Source organism: Poecilia reticulata, chromosome 23 (assembly GCF_904066995.2).
Source record: "Poecilia reticulata chromosome 23, P_reticulata-male-v2, whole genome shotgun sequence".
NCBI classification, from domain to species: Eukaryota; Metazoa; Chordata; class Actinopteri; order Cyprinodontiformes; family Poeciliidae; genus Poecilia; species Poecilia reticulata.
This window is the reverse complement of record NC_088852.1, coordinates 15,416,276-15,435,727: the sequence shown is the minus strand read 5'-3', so window position 1 is coordinate 15,435,727 and position 19,452 is coordinate 15,416,276. Positions and strand designations below refer to the sequence as shown.

At 43.6% G+C, this 19,452-nt stretch overlaps 1 protein-coding gene across 21 annotated transcripts in view; it reads right to left on the bottom strand.

Annotated features, from left to right (window-relative positions):
- nav3 (neuron navigator 3) overlaps positions 1-19,452 on the bottom strand; it is a 381,588-nt gene that overhangs the window by 67,609 nt on the left and 294,527 nt on the right. For 14 of the 21 annotated variants that reach the window (XM_008401340.3, XM_081603798.1, XM_017302697.2 and 11 more), the window contains 4 exons: positions 17,410-17,552; positions 12,465-13,569; positions 9,669-9,784; positions 1,063-1,174 (listed from right to left, as the gene is read on the bottom strand). In XM_008401340.3, the coding sequence (XP_008399562.1) occupies positions 1,063-1,174; positions 9,669-9,784; positions 12,465-13,569; positions 17,410-17,552 (1,476 nt within the window). Of the gene's footprint in view, positions 1-1,062; positions 1,175-5,046; positions 6,405-9,668; positions 9,785-12,464; positions 13,570-17,409; positions 17,553-19,452 lie in introns of those variants that run through there. The other 7 variants (XM_081603805.1, XM_008401328.3, XM_081603807.1 and 4 more) reach the window with 4 other exon arrangements.

Sequence of the window (19,452 nt, the reverse complement as noted above, 5' to 3'; positions counted from 1 at the left end):
CTCACTCATGTTTAGCATTTACAAAAGATCAGATGTGTTTAAGTAGCTGACTGCAGCTGACAGCTGCTTTCAGCTGGAAACATCTAAAAACTCAGAGTAGGCTTTCGACTACTAACCAAAGAAGAGGCGTGCAAAGTGAGGAGGAATTAAGATGTTTATGTCACCACCTCTAAGCATGAGTCACTTATTTTTTTATTACAGAACAAAGCCTAAAATAAGAGCATGACTCTTGAGAATTTTTGCAAAACACAGGCCTAAAAGTAAAATTATACTGCTGCAGAACCAGTTGGTTTTCTTACAACAAATAGAGAACAAGAAAACAATTAATATGAGGAAAACAATGAATCGTGGACCATGACACGTCCTTTGGCTTGAAATCTTTAAGGCATGCAATTCAATAATGAAAAACTCTATTTTTTATTAATCCAGTTCAACAATTCTCATACAGCTAAATGTTATTTCCTTTATTAGTAATCACCTTCACTAAATCTCCTTGTCTGCTCAGTTCTTTGTCAGATCCTTGCATTTTATTCCTGGATTCCTTAGCAGTTCATTCACCTGTTTTCTTCTTTCTTTCTGTTTTTTTAACTTTAGGACTTAGTTTACTGTTGGTTTGCTTTCCTTATTTGCCTGTGTCGGACTAGGATATGGCTTACCATTGGCTTATTTTCTTTGAATGATCCTTCCTGCTTCCTTCCCACATTTTGGTCCAAGCCCACAATGCAGACAGAACTGGTTCAGAACATGGAGCTGATTGGAGCCCAGATAGAATTGATGGCAACCCTAAAACAACCTCTTAAAGCTTGTGGATCCCACTTTTATCCAATTATCCACATTCAATTCTTGCTTCTTTTAAGGCCACTTTAACCCTTGGTTTTCCTCCAGAAAGAGACTACCCTACAGCTATTATCAGCAAAAAATAGAAAAGGTCTGTTATCTGTTTTATCTGTCAGTTTGACAGATAAAACAGATAAAACAGTTCATTTCTCCCACATTAACCCATCAGAGATAAGTCATCCAATATAACCTTTGAGGGATGGAAAATACTATCAGCTGGCCCACCTGTGGCTGATCTGTGTCCCCCGCAGGCTGGACATGGTCTCTTCCAGGTTCTGCCGCAGGTCAGCGATGTTCTTCACCGTCCTCATGCGCCTCGCCTCGGGGTCCTCTCCTGCTGAGACACAATTAAAGTTCGATTCACTCAGATGCTTGGACCTGCACCCACACACTCAACAACACACAACCCTCTTCCATGTTCCAGCATGGCCAGCCACAGCACAGCCCGAGGAGGGGCGAGGACGTCTGACAGAGCGTTTCATCGCTTGTCCCTGAACATCTCAGACGGGGGGAACGGAATGGTGACCAATCGCGGTGGCAGCAAGCCTTTTGCTGACAGTTGTGAGCCTATACTGTAAACAGCCTGTCAGGCTGCACTACATGCACTTCTTTCACTTTATCGTTTTATCCACCGCTTCCCCTCCAGGCTGAAGCAGAAATGTCATGGGGTGACACCACGAGATCCGTCAGTCAGATCAGGACCGCCTTGGTTGGAAAAGCAAGCTCTGTCACTTCTTTGTCAAGAACGGTGGGAGACCCTGCGGCCTACAGCCGCGACAAAAAAAGGAAACTGGACTTAAAAAAAAAGACATCAACATGTTTTCTAGCCTTCTTAGTGTCTGCTTTACAAATGAGCCGATTGCTGAATGGAGGCAACAGAAGTGTTCTCCAGGAGAGATGATAACGAGAGAACTCTGGGCGATGTTTCACAGCAGAGAGCAGAGGGGGTTCACCAAAATATCTGCTTGTCTGATCCAATTAAGGCTCCCTGTTAACTTGTTGAGATAGCCTGCATCTGCAGGCAGTGGCAACAGAATGGGTAATTAACAGGCGGAATGAGGTGTGGCGCGGATGGGCAGTCACTCTCTGCTTTCTAGGGTTAAAGGTGCTTCTAAATTAAAACTACCTTGGCTTCATTGAGAAATTACTCAACATGGGTTTGAACCGGGCTAAGAAGCCGAATCATTCAGTTAGGATGCAAGTGAATTCTGCAGACGTCACAGTGACCCTGTTAGGACACAAAGGCCGCCATGCACGGCACCGGACAGCAGTGAGGCTGGAGTGACGACTCCATTATCCATTTCATTGGAGATTGACACCATTTCAAGACTTTCACTTGACCTTTCATTTAACTTCCATCATTTCCTCCAGCTGCTATTCTTCAAGCAGTGGGGGCCAACAGTGCCTGGTTGCATGAAACAAAGGTTTGCTGCAGTGCTGGTTTTCGACCCTACAAGGTTTCTTGAAACTTTGCAAACACACTAGGATAAATAAATGCTTTTAATTTTACACGGCGACACTAAAGGTATACGCTGTAGGATAACAACGCAGCACATAATCGATGCAGAATGGAACTTTGTTTTCAGGCTTTCTGCTGTGACCGTGTAAAAGACCTCCCAGCTTTGAGGTATTCTTTGTGACAGCGCTCTGTTTGCTTGCCCGGATGCATTGATTTTAAAAGTTCTGGCAGCTTAAAGAAAGAAAGAAAGAAAGAAAGAAAGAAAAAACAAAGAAAGAAAGAAAGAAAGAAAGAAAGAAAGAAAGAAAGAAAGAAGAAAGAAAGAAAGAAAGAAAGAAAGAAAGAAAGAAAGAAAGAAAGAAAGAAAGAAAGAAAGAAAGAAAGAAAGAAAAAACAAAGAAATCAGAGGAAAAGGGGAAAAATACTGTCACGTCAACTTTAATTCCAATTCTTTAAACACCAGCGAGAGACTTAAATATAGCAGCATTTCTAGCAAAGAACTGTTGCGTTGGGGATTAGATTTTTAGCTACACTGCCAACAATTATAGGATTATTATGGTCTGTCATGCCTGTAGGACTTCAACACACGCAGCAGTCTGCAGTGTAGCGTCAACTATTTTCAAGTCAAACGTTGACCTCAATTATGATCCCACAAAGTGCAAAGCTGTGTTAAGTAATTGAGGTCATAGCTTATCTTTGCAATGCTCACCTCCGACTCCATAGCTAATGTCTACTTTACAGCCGCCTAACAAGAATCAGAGTAAACAGAAATATAATACAAAGCGGCCCGATTCCTGTGATAGCAGTAAAAGCTTCTCTGTCCTGGATTTGGTTTTTTCCGGATGCAGGAGCTAAAGAATGCCCATCGGCACCAAACACCTAACGCAGAATTCCTCTTCCTTTGTGATTCTCCCTTTTTTCCTCCCGTCTATCCATCAACTCACTGAGGCCCCTTTGAGAAATATCCAATTACAATCCCATTACAAAGTGACACGGCGAAATCTGGCCCAGTATTCTCTGTCGTGAGCGGACACTTCATGCAGCATGGAGGCGTGCCTGTGCATTTATGAGAAATTATTTGCAGAGTAGTCGCAGAGGTCTCACCTGTGCGGCAGGACGCCCCGGTTTTCCGAATGTCTCCCTTAGTAAATGCATTAGAAAATGCGCAGACCGTAGGATGTGTGCATGACAATAACAGAATTCCTTCTTCTGAAGTGTGGTTATGTTATGAACACAAAGTACAATGTATTTTAAATGAGATTTTATGCGACAGACTGGGGGTCAGCTGGGTTTTGATTCCAAAACATGCATAAAAGTAGTCCCTGTCGACTGGACTTAGAAACCCCGTCAGTAGACAAACATCAAAAAGTTCATCATTTTGATTGGTTCACCTATTTGCAGATATTTTTCTGTGGAACTTCCCTCCAAAGTATTTGCGGAAAATTTGCTAATTTGTGTATTTCTCTTTTAAAATATCGAAAAACAAATGCAACTTGGGAAGCTGATGAACGCGATGCTACTTCACACGCTACTGGTTGGCTTTTGCAAAGCAGCAAACGGCGACAAATGCCAATGGATGGCATTCATTGTCCTCGGTGCTGACTGGCTGTATCCTCAAAAGTGGAGATGAGAAAGACAGTAGGGTCTGCAGTAGTTCTGACATGGTTCTCAAAGTTCATATTCATGCACTTTCAGCTAAAGTTTTTGGTTGAACTATTAAAATGGGTATTCATAAGATTTTTAGGAGGGCGTCTCAAGTATTTGTGGATTGTAGCTAGTCCTGGTTGGCTGCGGACCCCAAACAATGCAATTACAGGGGGTCCACTGTATTGGAATCATTTTAAACATGATTTAGCTGGTGTGGATGGTACGGTTCTCCTGTAAGCCACACTGACGAAGCTTCCAAAAGTCAATAAGCTATTTAATATGAATATTTAATAGTATGTACATACTGAGGTGTGCATGCATAAAAATGAAAAACAATGTAAGAGACATACATTGAAAAGTCTGCACACACAAACACAGTAATAATGAGGTATTGATCAGAGTGGCTGTGTGATTCACAGCCTGCGAGGGTGAGGCTGAGCTTTTTCTGGAGAGGAGGAATCGGTTTCCCACCATCTGAGGTATTTTTGGGTTTTAATGCTGAATCATTCCTCCACCTGCCAAAAAAGTCAGCAATAATCTGCTCAAAGCTAAAGCTCCAATTGAATACACATTATCAATATTTTCATAACGGCTTAAAAACACAGAAAAGTGGTTCACATAGATGTTTAGCAAAAGACTTCCAAAAGAATATGGTATATAGATTGACTTTCTGAGCAACAATGCAGCAAATTCAAACATTGCTAGGGTTACATTGGGGCTAAGTGTTGTGTAACCGGTGATAAAATGTGTGGTTAATGAATGAGAATTTTGTTGGGGATCTAGTTTTAACATCTGTGATTGAGCATGTGTGAGCATAAACTAAGCTAGCTGATGTCTCATTCCACAGCCACGTCTCAAAAACATCTAAATACTGTCTTCAACTGCCAACAGGGTCCTGTGAGAAAGTATGGTTCGTCCAATAGAGGATTAAGAAAATATCCAGCTTATAGTATTTCTTTCAACTCTGCTGTTCTTAAGATGGCTTCTTTAAGAACTTTGAGTTAGCGTGGGCATATTTCTGGCTCCCTGCATTAAGCTTCACGATAATCCTCCAACACTGGATGAATCCCAACCACCGCAGCAGAGACGAAGGGTTAACTTACGTGGGTGAGGTTGGGGTGAGGTGTGTAGGACCTGCTCCAGGTCCCCCAGCATGGTGAGGATCACCTCCTTATCCAACTGAGCTGTTCCCTCTCGAGGACCTCCCTCTGAAGCCTCCTCCTCTGCCCAGTACCCGTCTTTTTCCCTGCCGCCCTGCTTCCCACCGCCCCTTTCTGCTGCCGCTTCAGCACTGGAACATCCATTCCTGCCTTCTCCGTCTACTCCTGGCCCCTCCCTAGACCTCCGCTGTGACTCGGTCCTTGGGTGGCCGCTGTACGACGCCCGTTGTGGACGCCCACCTGCCGCCGTGCGTCGCCAAGGGACCGGGATGAGGGAATGCTCTGACTGCGAGAGGACCTTAGTGAGGGATAGTGACAGAGATCGAGCTCTGGTGCCCCGGACACCTGTGCTCCTGGTGCCGCCCTCCTTCCTGGGGCTGCCCTGCAGACTGCCCCCCGCCCGCTGCGAAGACGACGAGTAAGGTGAAGAGCTCAGAGGTTGGGAGAGACGAGACGGTGGGTCGGTGAGTTCAAAGGAGTAGACCCGCTGCTCGCCATCACTGAGCAGGGTCAGGTTGGTGAGGGAGCGCTGCTTGATCCGCAGGTTGAGGTTGTCGGGGAGGGGCTGGGGAGGCCGCCGAGCCGGGCTGCCCCCTTGATACACAGAGAACTCTGCCCCTCTCTTCATCTCCTACCTCTTCGCTGCCGGTGGCTCAGGAATAGGTACAATACGTGTGAGTGGTTCCACCTGTGCGCGGCTCTCCCCTTCACATCTTGGTTGCACCTTCACCGAGAAAGCAGATGGAGGGAGGAACCGGAGAACAGAGGACGCAAACAGATAGGTCCCCACGTCCCACGCCTCCCTCACTGTGGTCCAGGATTCAGTGGGCTGGAGGGAAAGCAAGCGGCGGGTGAAGAGTGGGGAGAAAACCACTCTGGAAGGTGTGCAGGTGAAATCCCGATCCATCCCTGAGCCAGCCCATACTCGTGGTTGTACTACGAGCCAGACCAAATCACTTCATCCTTCCACTCCGTCCGCATGTTGTCTCTCTGCCTCACCACGGTCAGGGGCGTGGATGCACAAGCCGCTACATCTCCCGTGGCTCACTCTCTGCTCCTCCTGCTCTCGCTCCCTCTGTCTTTTCCCCTATTTAATGACAGTCTCTCTTCACTCACTCTTATCTGTTCCCCATCCACCTTCTGTCCCTCCTTTAATTACCAGCTCACTGCCACACTTCTTCTGCCTCCCTCGCTGACACGCTGACTGTTCCCCTCTCTTCACAGCGGAGAATAAATGGCTGGTGAAGCCCAGCTCACACACATTCCAGCATGCAGCCTGCAGCCTTCCCTCCTCCTCTCCCGCTCAGCCCCGCTCAGTGTTTATCAGCACTTCTTTCTCTTAATCCCCTTTCATTCTCTTCCTCAGTTTACTTCTTACCCGTCGCTTTCCTCCCACTCCAACACAGTGGGACAGCGAGTTGTTTGGACAGCGCACCTGTAAGCTTGCGAGCTCCCACTGCACCAATCTACCCAGCCGACTTAATTAAATACCGTCTTCGGGAGCTAAAACACTGAGCCCTGCGGCTTATCATGGATCAACCATGAGCCAACGTATTCATATCAGTCAGTGCACACGCTGTCAGCCCCATTTCTGTGTTTCACACCTGCTTTCAATACATGGAAGCCTCCAAAAGAAGTTGGCTCAGAAGCCAAAAATCAGGTCTATTTTTAGATTTATTTAAGCCTTAAAAAGTGCTTTTTCTGTCAATCAGAGATCGTTCATCACAATAGAACATGAACGATAATGAGAGAAATTAGTAGGGGTACAATGGAACACAAAAATTCGGTACATACTTCAGGGTTTTTTTTTCGTAACACGGTGCATACACCTGAGACAAAAGAAAATCACTTTGGACTTGTTTTGATATTTAGACAATCCAGTGTACCAGCTGTACTTGAATGCACCATTACAGAAGACCTGATGCATCAGAGGGACAACATACCATAATGATATTAATGTGCAACCTTTAGGACTGGTTGAACGCTGCATGTCGCTGGGTTTGGACCTTAGCTGTTTTTTTCTCCAGTAGCAATGACATTTACATTCAGACCAACGTTGAGGTGAGTAACGCATTTAGTGCAGAGAGAGCTATGAAACTTATTGGTGTTGAACGATTCATACACTGACATAAAGCTTTGGTTGGGTCTTAGAAGCCTTAATGCTGCAGAGCAGAGATTAGTGAAAACTGGGAGTCCCCTCTAGTTTGAAAGTTGAATTACCACAAACTTAGTTCTACACAAGCCTTCTGCGTGTATAAAGGTACAAAACAATGTCGTATTTGTTTGGTACAAGTGCGTCCGGAAACGAGGGGTCTACAGCAAATGCTCATGATATGAATACAGCTTCTGTATTCAGCTCAGCAGATGCACAGTAGCTAATTCCTGCTTCTGGAGTGAGGAGTTGCGGGGGGAGATGAGCTCTTTTGCTCAGCTAGAGACCAGAACTCCAAGGAGGAGCTTTGTGGAAATAGGCGGGGTTTCGTGAGAACAAGTGTTCAGGCATGCCTAAATGGTTGCCAAGGGAGGTTTTAAGGATTTCTCAAACATGCAAGAAAAAAAAAGTCAAAGTAAAACTTCAGGTATGTTTTTTTCATAAGGGACTAACATTATAATATCATATAAATCTCAGAAAGGTCAATTTTACAACAACAGGGTTCCTTCCAGAATTGACTAAAGGTAAAAAGTTTCCCTTGATTTTATTAAAAGGTTGGAAACACCACAACTATAAAATCCCAGTCAAATATCGTCCAGTGTATGGATGTGACGTGCCAAAATGTGATAACGTTCAAGCAGTGTGGACATTTTGCAAGGCTCAATATGTACCAAAGCAGATATTTGCCAGTTCTCTCTACCTCAATCTTTCTTCTCATCTTTGCAATTTCTGAAACACCATGATAGATTTTAAACAGTTGTCCTGCTTTGATGTCTGAAAGCTGACACCCCTGACATGGGCTGTGCGGATGTATGCAGTAGGAGCAGGCTTGTCATGTGGTATCTGTGGTGTGCGGACTGTTGAACTGCCCTGTCAGAGACTCGCTGCCTCTCCTCCGCAGAGGAAGAGCCAGAAGGGCGAAGGGTACGAAGCGGCTACGAAACGTGTGACTGCAAGAAAAGCGGTTGTACCTAATGGAGTCTAAACAAAGAGAACGGTCAGTGCTGTTGTCTAATTTTGTCCAGCAAATGATGGGCTTTGGAAAAACCAGGACCGTAGCTAAATGTCTGGAATGTCGCTGCCCACTTGACATCCCTAAACCTATAATCACATAGTTTTGTTTGTGCAAGCTCTGCTTTGTAGAGTTCTTCTGGCTTTCGGCTTGACGTCTTTCTTTTCCCAACTTAAGTCTGGCTTTCTTTGATTGTCGATCCAGGCTGAGCTCTATTTTATGCTTTATGATGAGTGAGGAATTTGTTTTCAAATGAAAGCATTTCCGATTTACTTCAAACAACGTAAGATGTAAAGCTCCAAATTTCCCCACAGACACAAACAGCTGGTTAAAGTATGACAAGCTTTAAGAAAGAAAACAATTCAGACCTGAGGAAGCACCTCTGATGGATATGTTTGAAGACTGCAGCAGCAGTCATTTGAAACTGGATAATGGAAGCGAAACAATAGTTTGCTGTAAGCCAACTTTTTGTTTTCAGTGCTGGGATGTTGGTTGAAGTTCTCTTCCAGCTCTTTGTCAAATATTTTCAACTAGCAAAATGCACCTAACCTAGGAACCTCTGTAGCAAACCACAGAGAAGACGACAGGAAGTGATTGGATGACGATGGTGCGGCATTTTTTCTGTCTTATTGTGTGAACAAACTTAGTCACATGTGATGTTTAATGTGCTTCTTATTTAACAGAAACACCTGAATTGCGTAACAGTGTTTAATCGACATTAGCAGAAAGTTTTGACCTCATTTGCTATTGCCGTATTAGCTCTGAGTGAACAGGGCTTCAGATTATAAACACGAGAGGCTTTGTCTTAAAAAAAACATTCTAACTAAATCTGACACTTTTAAAGCTGCTCTGCAGCATTAATGAGGGCAGTGAAATGCTTTTTATGCAGTTTATGTTTCTGTTTGACTCATTTGCATCTTTATATTGCATTTATTAATGTTCAAGTACCGCTATTAGATAACTTCCAGGTTCTAACAGGCATGATGTTCCAGCTTTACCCAGCTCGTCAGTCTGAGAATGACAGGTAATGGTGATGTAAATCCACACGGCTGATTCCCTCCGACAGCGCTGACCTTTTTCCTTCTATTCATTAAACAGGAACAAAACCTGGCTCCCCCAGGTAAACACAGCTAGTTTTATGCTGTAGAATTTGCACACAGATAAACTAACTGCAGCTTTTTTTCCCTCTTCTTGAATAATTTTGCTTGTGAACTTGCAGATCAGAACTGCAGCAGCTTTAAGGTCAGATTTAAATAAATACAGAGGCTCACTGGCAGAGAGAGGTTACATTCCTAATATAACCAATATATTTATATATATATAAATATACATGCTTATTTACACACCCACACAGAAGACGATGGTCTGCACAGAAGCCCACAGCGTGTGTGTGTGTCGTACCTGATATCTCCTCCAGGCACTGCTTGGCTGTTTTGCTGTAGACCAGCTCTCCCTTGGTGGGGCTGAGGCAGGGGTCGGCTGGGGCCACCATGGTGCAGTCGTTTTCAGAGAACGTCCTGGAGGCAAAAAGATAAAGATATATGTATATGTACATAATAAATCTGGGCATTTGCAGATATGAGCCAATTTAGCTGTTACCTGCGTTCAGACAGCTTGCCTGAATCTGCTTTCAGGTTAAAAGTGAGAAGCTTCGTGTACCTATCAGGGATGCACCGATCCACTTTTTTTCATTGCCGATACAGATATCGGAGGTTTAGTATCGGTCCAACAACAATCCGATACAGAAAATTAGGAGTCTAACAGCCGATATAAATAATAAATAATATAAATAAAATAAAAACAGAAATAAATAGAAAAATAAACTGCAACAAACCTTTCCGTCTTAAGGGTCAGAAAGTGCAATTAGGAATACTAAATATAATGTAAAATAAAGAATAAAACATGACTTTGGAAGAGCAAAAGCATAGACTTAGACTGAATGGATCTACCCACATTGTCACAATACCCGACTTAGAACTTTTTTCAAGATCAGAATCAATACAGATATTGATATCATCTCTAAAATCTACCAGAGTCACTAAGAATATAGCAGCACTTTAAATCTGCAACAACAGCTGGATGGGTCTGGTACGTTTTATTTTCCTCCATGAAACATGTCGCTGGGTTTCAATGGGTTAAATCTGTTTCTGTATCTCTGCCTCTTGTCCTCCAGTCTGAGTGGCATCACGCTTCAACGTTTGCTGATCTAAGGAAACAAAGAGATTCCTACACACTTCCTGAGATGCGTTACGCACACACACATACACACATAAGCTGTGTGCAAGTAAATGTTGTCAGAAACAGATGACAAGGAAGAAAACTGCTTTCAGCAGCAGAATGCATGTAAACATTTCACCATCTTTATGTTGAAAAACATCCAGAAAATATGCACAGCAACAGTTGCAGACATGGGCAGACAGGGCTGGAACAAGCTCTCACACACACACACAGATCCAAGCAAAGGGCACATAGTGTCACATACTCACTCCTTCACACACACACACACACGCACACACCACACACACACACACACACACACACACACACACACACACACACACACACACACACGCACACGCACACGCACACACACCAGGGATCACCGTCACCACCTGCAGCACTGCAGATAAGAACTGGCTTCCAGTTGCGTGAGCGACTTCAGCTCATGTGAATTATTTCTCCTCACTGCCGCCTTCCTTTTATTTCAGCTGCACAGATATTCTCTACCGAAGCTGCGTGGAACAATAGCGATGTGAAATAAAATGGAGGACTTAACATGTGAGATAGACACACCGACAGCGTAAACAGTCGCTGTCGGTGTGTCTATCTCACACATTATTAACTACATAGTTAATAATTTGGGTGGAAAGACTACGATGCAAAGATAAAAATACGATCAGCGTGTTTTTACAACCAGAGGACTCCTATGCATGTCAAGATTATATTCAGTTTCCAATGCAACAACTACAACCCTAATAAGGTCGAGACGCCTAGAAGAAGGAGAATGATGGAGAAGTTGCCCAGCCAGAACGTCTGCTGAGAGCCTCTGGTGAGGCCTGCTGGTGAACATTTATGTAATGACATTAACAGAAGCCCCACAAAGAGAACATCTTAGAAAACAACTAAAAGGTACTAAAAACACTAAAACGCCTAAAACACAAAAACAACAAGAAAAGCTTCAGTCATGAACCTGCTTTGTCTTGTTCCTGGTATTTAAATAATCTAGTAACACTTCTAAAATCATTTACAGACAAGTATCTGTATTAGAGACACCAATTATCAATTGCTGTGGCATTTAATAAGGTAAATCTATTACATGTTATAAATAAGTGACTTTCCTTCTGCTCCACCATTATGTTCCACATTGTGTCGGTCCATCCGAGAGTCTCCATATAATACAGTAAAGGTTTATGGCTGCAACACAAATACCCTATCTGTAGCAATGACATTAACCAAAGACATCAGACCTCCAAAGTTAAAGGTAATCAATGATTTTGTTCCATGTCTGCTTTCTGGGGTTGCAGACACAAAAGAAGAATTGAAGTTCTCAGAACTGCCAGTCTTGTTTGGGCGACACATTAAGAAATCTTCAGAAATATCATATAAGACTGAAACCTGCTATGAAGCAGACAGGAAAGAGCACCTGGTAGTCCAAATTTCAAGAAGCTCATTCAGTAGACTGTGGAATACTTTACGGATGGCTAACCCACTTAATATCACTAATGGACCTAGTCCAAGGGGAAATGAATTTAATTGGGTTCCTTGCTTCTGTTCTCTTGTGGTACATCACCTATAGAGAATTTGATGTCCCAGGGATCTATACAGACTATATTCCGCACCTGATCACTGGACCATCAGGGTGCCACATAACAGCTGTATGCATCAAACCAACACAGTCGGGGGAAAAAAAGAGAGTGAATGGATTCCTAAACGCCGCCAATGTCTGAAATTTCCCATTGAGGATAAAACGTAGACAGCCAAATAATAGGCTTTGGCAAGCAGATAGCAGAGGATGTTAATTTGTTCTGTAATGACTGTGAAGAGATGTGGAGGCGAGAGCATGATGCACAGTGGGGAGCGCCAGCTGATGACTGGGAGAACTCCAAGAATTCCTAGGATATGTGTGTGTGTGCGCGGGTCTGTAGTTCTGTGGAACTTAAAGGGGAATTGGTGTTGGACCTGGTCCAGATGACTCACCTGTACATGAAGGGCGCCACCGTGGCAGTGTTGGGGTGGTTATGTTGCTGCTGCTGTGGAAGCTGAACCACTCCGTTGCCTCCGAGCGCCCCGCCTCCTCCTACGAGCATCCCACTGGACCCGGACAGAGCCGAGGTACTGGTAGATGAGGTCATGCTGGTCCGCTTGCCCTCTGGACCGCCGGCGGAGCGCTGAATATAAAAACTCCCGCCTTGTCCTCCTTTGGTCAGCTTGGCTCGCTCTCCTTCACCTGCCCGCATGTTGCCACTGCTGTTTAAGGCAGCTTGGTTCTGGTTTTGGGACTGGCTCTGAGGTTTGGCTGACGTTGTGGATGGAGCTTTGAGTCCTGGTTTCGGGATGCCGCTGGAAGCTGAGGAGGAGCTGCCATCTTTCTTCCCCGATGATGACTTTCCTCCCTTGGGGATGAGGCTGGCAATCTTGGAGGACTTCTTTGTGGAGTCGGCCGCATTCTCCTCTTTTGGAGGAGAGCTGTCCTTTGAAGACTTCCCTGACTTGTTTTTGTCCTCTTTGTCTTTGCTTGGGGCCAAGGACCTGCTGCCACTGGCAGACGTTTTTGATGACGATGAAGACGAGGTTTTGCTAGGTGCAGAAAGGGATGATGCTGATGTCTTTGTTGAGATCTGTTTGGCGGTAGCGCTGCTACTGCCGCTGCTGCACACTGACACCATCAGGCTCTGCCCATCGTCCCCGTACTCGGATAGGTCGTCTTCCTCCTGGAGAGTCATTTCCGCCATGGATGGTGACGCTCTTGAGGCTGAACGAGGGTTAATAAGTCGAAACTTCTCGAGCATTGACCTCTGCGGTGGCACGGCTCCCAACCCGACTTTGGACGCCTCACTTCCGTGAGACTGAAGGCCTTCCAGGGCCTGCGGTGAAGGGGTGGTGGAAGGTGAGTGCGTGGGGCTTGCCAGCATGGAGGAAGTGGCGCTGTGCTTGAGGTTCATGGACTTGCTGCGCCAGGTCTTCCCAGCTGTGGGTGAGGGGATGGCAGAGGCCAGCTGCTGCCCACTGAGGCTGGTGGGAACCATCCCACCAATACCACTCCCATTCATCCCACTCGATACTGGGATGCCCCTCACCGACTCTGAACAGAAAGAAAAAGAAGACGGTAGATTAAGTTTTCCATTCCAGTTGGATGATCTCGTCGTAGATGCTCGTCTGACAGGACCAGACAGCAAATCTAAAGAAGCAAATTACTTGTTTAAATGACTGGAAAACAAACTTTCACCAATTTCCTCCAAGGTTTTAGCAAAATTTGGAAATATTTAAATTCTTACAGTAGAGTGTAAAATTAAAAGTACCAACAGGAAAGATTGTGTGTTTCTACAAATATTCTGTATTTTGCAACAAACTAACACAAAAGCAGATTCAAAGGGAACAGTGTTGTGTGATTTTGATTCCAGTCGGATTTATCACACCTCCACAATTTAAGGCTGCAGGTTAAGGCTTCTGAAGGCTGCAGGTTGAATTCATTTTGGGGCGTAAGAGTAAAGGAGTAACGGGTAATGGTTTTTATCAAAAGTCAGCAGAAATACCTCTAACAAGACCTATCAGATGCCTCAGATTTCCCATGTTGCATAATCGTACAAACTTCCTTCCAATCAGAGGAATAATCAACAACTTTCTGCAGTGATAGGTAAGAAAAAAAATAAATTACAACACAATGATATCTCTTAGACCTACTTACAGACGGTATTTAATCAACACACATAGACTAAATGTTAGTTTGGTCAACGAAAAGCAACTTTTTGAAATGTAACGGACACACCATCAACACCAGAGTCCACAGCTCAGAAGATGAAGTTGTCAAAAAGTATGGACTTACTCTCTGGGAAGGAGAAATAAATTGAGGGGGAAAAAACAGAAAAGAAAGCATTATGAAGCAGAAGGAGAGAAGAAATGACAGAGTGACAACATGAAGTTATGCACCAATAGACTGAGTGTCTGTCTGGCTGTCAGTCAGCGCAGTGAGCAGGGCTCAGCTGGCTCTGAGTCACCTCCAGTCTGCTCCTTAATGTCACTTCAGGCAGAGAGAGAGGGGCTTGGGCTTTGATTCAGCTGGTTGGGGCTGAGACACAACATGTTTGCTCAAACCTTAAAGAAGAACTCACAAAGCCTCAGTGCCACATATTGCTCTGACAGCTGGGGATTAAAATAACGGAGGCTTAAAAGCTGTAGGTGTCTTGGGTAGGTGAACATTTTAGAGGCTTTAGAGTGCGCACAAGAGAGCCTGTAGAGTTGCACAAAAAAGTACACCCTTTTTCAACTTTTAATACGAATTATAACATTTAGCTGGCAACATAGCTACAAACCTAAGTTGCCAGCTAGCTAGCAATCGTGATTTCAGGTAGCTAGCCAAGTAGTAATTCTATCTAGCTAGATAGCTAGAATCAATAATAGATGGCCAGGTGAAACCACTTGAAATGTAGTTCCTTTCAAATGTTGCCACATGCTTGCTTGAGTGAAAACATTGCTACTTTTTAATTTTTTTTGCCTTTTTCTTCGTTTTCCTTATTAGCTGTAGATAACTGATTACCAACAGGCAACACGTGATTGACTGACATTGGCTGTACAGTGCAATATGTATTTGCAACTGGACCTGTAGTTGCATGGTGTGCAGTACATTGACTTGATTGAATTTGGACAGATAAGGAGTCTAACTGGATACGAGACTGACTCGTTTGTCCAGTAAAATGTCTTGAGTTGACATTTATTCAGATTTTATTCTACATTTTGAAAACTGAACTTCTAGGTTCATCATTTTTAGTACCTACCTGTAACATTAGAGCAAATACACCGATTGTTTTTCCAAGTGCGTCTTTGTTATTATTATTCCCCAATCATTCACCATAATCCAGCGGTCCCTTCAGGTACTTTCTAAATGTTAATGAAGGAGACTGGAAGCATTAATGTGATGAAGTGTGTGGGTCCACTCAATTAACCCCACCTTTAGAGATCCTCCAGCCCCACTCTAGAGGCCATTTCACAGGACCACCACACTTTCGCTGCGCTGTGATTTAAGAGTTGTCATGGAAACCAGCCTCTTTTCTTTTCCTTTTTTGCTTCAGCTAACAGAGAATGAAATGCCACTTCCTCTATAGTGTGTCAGACTTTCTGGTAGAAATTTTTCAAAGAAACTCAGGTTTATAATCCAGCATCCGCCTGGTTAAATAGTGCCTACTGGTTAACTCCCACCAGCACCATGTTCATTTACTTCCTCCATTATGTTGCTCTCTGCATTATATAGACATCAGGCAGCCAGACGGTAAATTAAGTTTTTGTTAAAAGGATCCAGCAGTTAGTCACCCATTCTGACAGACCCATGTTAAACTCACTGAGACATTGTAAAATCTCATTTTAGTGACATACTAGAGCCACTTGATAAAGATGTGTAAAGAGTCTTAAAATTATATCATTTATTGCTGATCAATACAGAAAATGTCTCAAAAGTCTATTTACTTGGAGGAGAATGATAAATAAATACTATTTTTTCACAAAATAAGTGCTGCCCTATTAACTGGTTCCCCTGTTAAATGACTGTAAACATCGCATTTTTGAATTTATGCATATATATATATAAAGGGCTGCACAGTGGCGCAGTTGGTAGAGCTGTTGCCTTGCAGCAAGAAGGTTCTGGGTTCAATTCCCGGCCCCGGTCTTTCTGCATGGAGTTTGCATGTTCTCCCTGTGCATGTGAGGGTTCTCTCCGGGTACTCTGGTTTCCTCCCACAGTCCAAAAACAAGACTGTTCCAAATTGCCCCTAGGTGTGAGTGTGTGCATGGTTGTTTGTCCTGTGTGTCTCTGTGTTGACCTGCGACAGACTGGCAACCTGTCCAGGGTGTACCCCGCCTCTCGCCCAGCACGCCAGCTGGAGATAGGCACCAGCGACCCTCCCGACCTCACTAAGGGACAAGGGTGCAGGAAAATGGATAAAGGGAACACTTAAGTGTTCCCTTTATTTTTTTGAGCAGTGTATATATATATAGCTTGACAGGAATCAAAGTCTTCTGAGAAATGTGTGTGAAACAGCTCGTGGCAGAGACTTCCTGTATCTGCCTCTCTGTGTTCCGTTTTGCCCAGAAGGTCGGAGCTGTGTTGCTGACATTTCCCAGCAATTGATTTCTGTTCTCTCCCTTTGTTAGTCCTTTTCTCTCTTTTTCCTTTCAAGCAAACTTCAGTTTTATCTCCCTGGAGTGAAACTTTAGTTCTTAAAGTCTTTTCTTGACAAGCAGAGTTAGTTTTATGGGATGACAGAACTGCTCTGTGAGCAAAGAGGGTGAAATTGTTGTATCTGTTGCTCCCATTCAGAAAGAAACATTATCAAAGGGGTTGAAAATAAAAACGTGACGCCCGAAGTAGCTATACTGACTCTCTAAGGTTGCAGAGCTTTTTTTTTTTAATTTTTTTTATCTCATTTAAAAGCTGATATTATTTTTGACAGGGCAGCTCCTTTTATGTGTCACCTCAGCCTAATGCTGTCGTTAGGACTCAGCTGGAGTGCCAAGGCGGGGATGATTCAGCAGACTGAAGCGGGGAACTGGGCTGCTCCGTTGTGCGAGCGCTGCCATCAAGTGGCGGGTATGGAGAATGTAAATTAGGTGGCTCTTCAATGCAGCCATGAGGAAAACGAAAGCACACAGTTCAACAGTGGGAGTGGGAGCTTGGTGTCTGGATGCAATGAAAATGATTTTACTGGCTTCTATCAGATTCTCACGTAAACAAAAACACATTATCTGTTAAACAATTACCCTAGAAATGAAGAAAGTGGTTTTCTGTCGACTCTTCTTGACATTGCTTCAGTTCTATGCTTTTTTCCAAGAACCTGTTAGGTCTCTTATTGTCCCAACACTACATTTCTTCGAAGTAGAGATCTAATATTAGATCTCTACCAATGAACATGTTGGAGTGCTGTGTTCTGCTCACCTCTATCATTACCGCTTGCATACTGAAGAGGCTTGCTCTTGTCGATGCTGTTGAAGCTCTGGCTCCGGCGGTTGAGGTTGGATGAGCCTGGGCTTCTGGATGCCCCGCTGCCTGCAGCAGGGACTCTGGACGGCCCTGGTAACCTGGGGAAACCGCAGCAGAAAAGAGCATTTCAGTGTTAAAGGGGCAGCGTTGTATGCATCTCTTCACAATCTTATAGATGAAATAGGAGAGTCATCACAAGAAGCAGGCCTAAAACTGAACCAACAAAACTAGACTAATGGATGAAATCGACCGAATGGAAAAACGACTTTCTGAAGAACGACTTGGACCACACGAAGTTATGGAGAAAATGGACAATGTACTATATAAGAGAGCAGGCTCATCATACTCCGAAAGACCCCCCCAGCATTTTAAATTATGTCCAATGGCTTTGTCAGAAAGATGTAAAAGAAAAACCTGAATCGCTTTCCTTCTGTTTCAATCACATAAAATCCCCATAAAACACAATGAGGTTTGTGGTTATTATGTGACAAGATGTGAAGAGATTTAGGGAGCGTGAAGACCGACACGATCCGAGCTGCAAAGGACCTGCTGCAATGTCTGGAGAAGAGGTCTTAAACTCGGCATGCATCGGCGCGCAGGACAAAGACAAATCAAAGAGTTGATTTAGCAGGAAGTGTGTTCATTTGAGGGTTGGGGAGAAGGAGAGGTTGAACTCTGCACAGAGTTTGATGGAAAGCCGTCTCAGTCTATTGTTGTGGGAAAGCGTGTGTGTAGTTAGCTACAGAGACTTCCAAAGGCAAACATTCTCCTTTTAGATTTCCCAACATTTATGTGTGGAGGCGTAAACCCCTGGTTTTTGTTGCAATAGTCCAACAGAAAGCATATTTGAGAAGTTAGAGAAAATGGTAAATACTACCATTACTACTGTTACCTCTTACCAAGACGTTTATTGGGATTGGTAGAGGTACTATGCTAATTTGCTACAGTGCCTATACAATTTCTATCAGCCAAAAGTGGAATCATCATCAGGCTTAGATTGATGACCCCTTGGATGTTTTACACGTTTATTGGATATTCAAATCAATCATGATCAACAAAAATTAGACTAATTTTGGGTTTAACTGTACAAAATTTTCAAATCCTACAGTTTAAGCATTTGCACTACAAAAAATTGCTTATGCCAGAGTTTATTTAGTGCATCAAAGTAAGGAGGAGTAAAGGAAACACTAAAAAAAGTACACCAAATCTTTTCGTGACTTCTGTGCAGTCATGAAATTTTAAAGTATGTTAAATTTGTGAGTTATTCATAATACTTTGCTACTTTAGATAATAAAACAACCAAAGACAAGATCAAATAGCGCTTTCTTTCTCCCAGTTGTTCTTTATAAGTTCCATCAGTAGAGTCAAAGCTGCCAGCGTCACATGTTGTTCTCATACCTCCCCTAAAGGAGAATTACATAAATAATCAAATTAAACTGTTGGTGTTACACAACAGCTTGATGCAGCATTCTGCACTTTATTAGATGTTTTCCTCCAATTTCTTTTCTGTGTTAATGAGAATGGACAGCTTTTTCAGGAATCACTAAACGTTATTTTGCGACGAGTTGGATCTTGGGAAAAACTACCTCAGGGTGTAGACGGGCGTCTAATTTTTTTTTTATTCACAACCTGAGTTTTCTTAACATTCTTGGAGGGGGAACTGAAAACTAGATTTTCCATTGCTGGTGACTTTCTGCTGGAAAGATACGCTGATGCCTCAGAGAGATAATCGATTCATTATGCCGTAAATGTCACCCGCGTCTGCATCGCAGCTGGAGACGAGATGTAGGAGGAGAACGCTGCAAAACTCCCAAACAGAAAACAGATTCTAATTTTGTCACATTAGGACGCAGTTAGCCAACGATCACGACTTTCCATGTGATGGAACAGCTGCAGTTGGTCAGAATACGCCCAATGCTTGGTTGAGTTTGAGGAAAAACTCTATATGCTGTCAGATGCAGATGTAGAGAATGTATTGGACTCAAAAATATGTTGAAA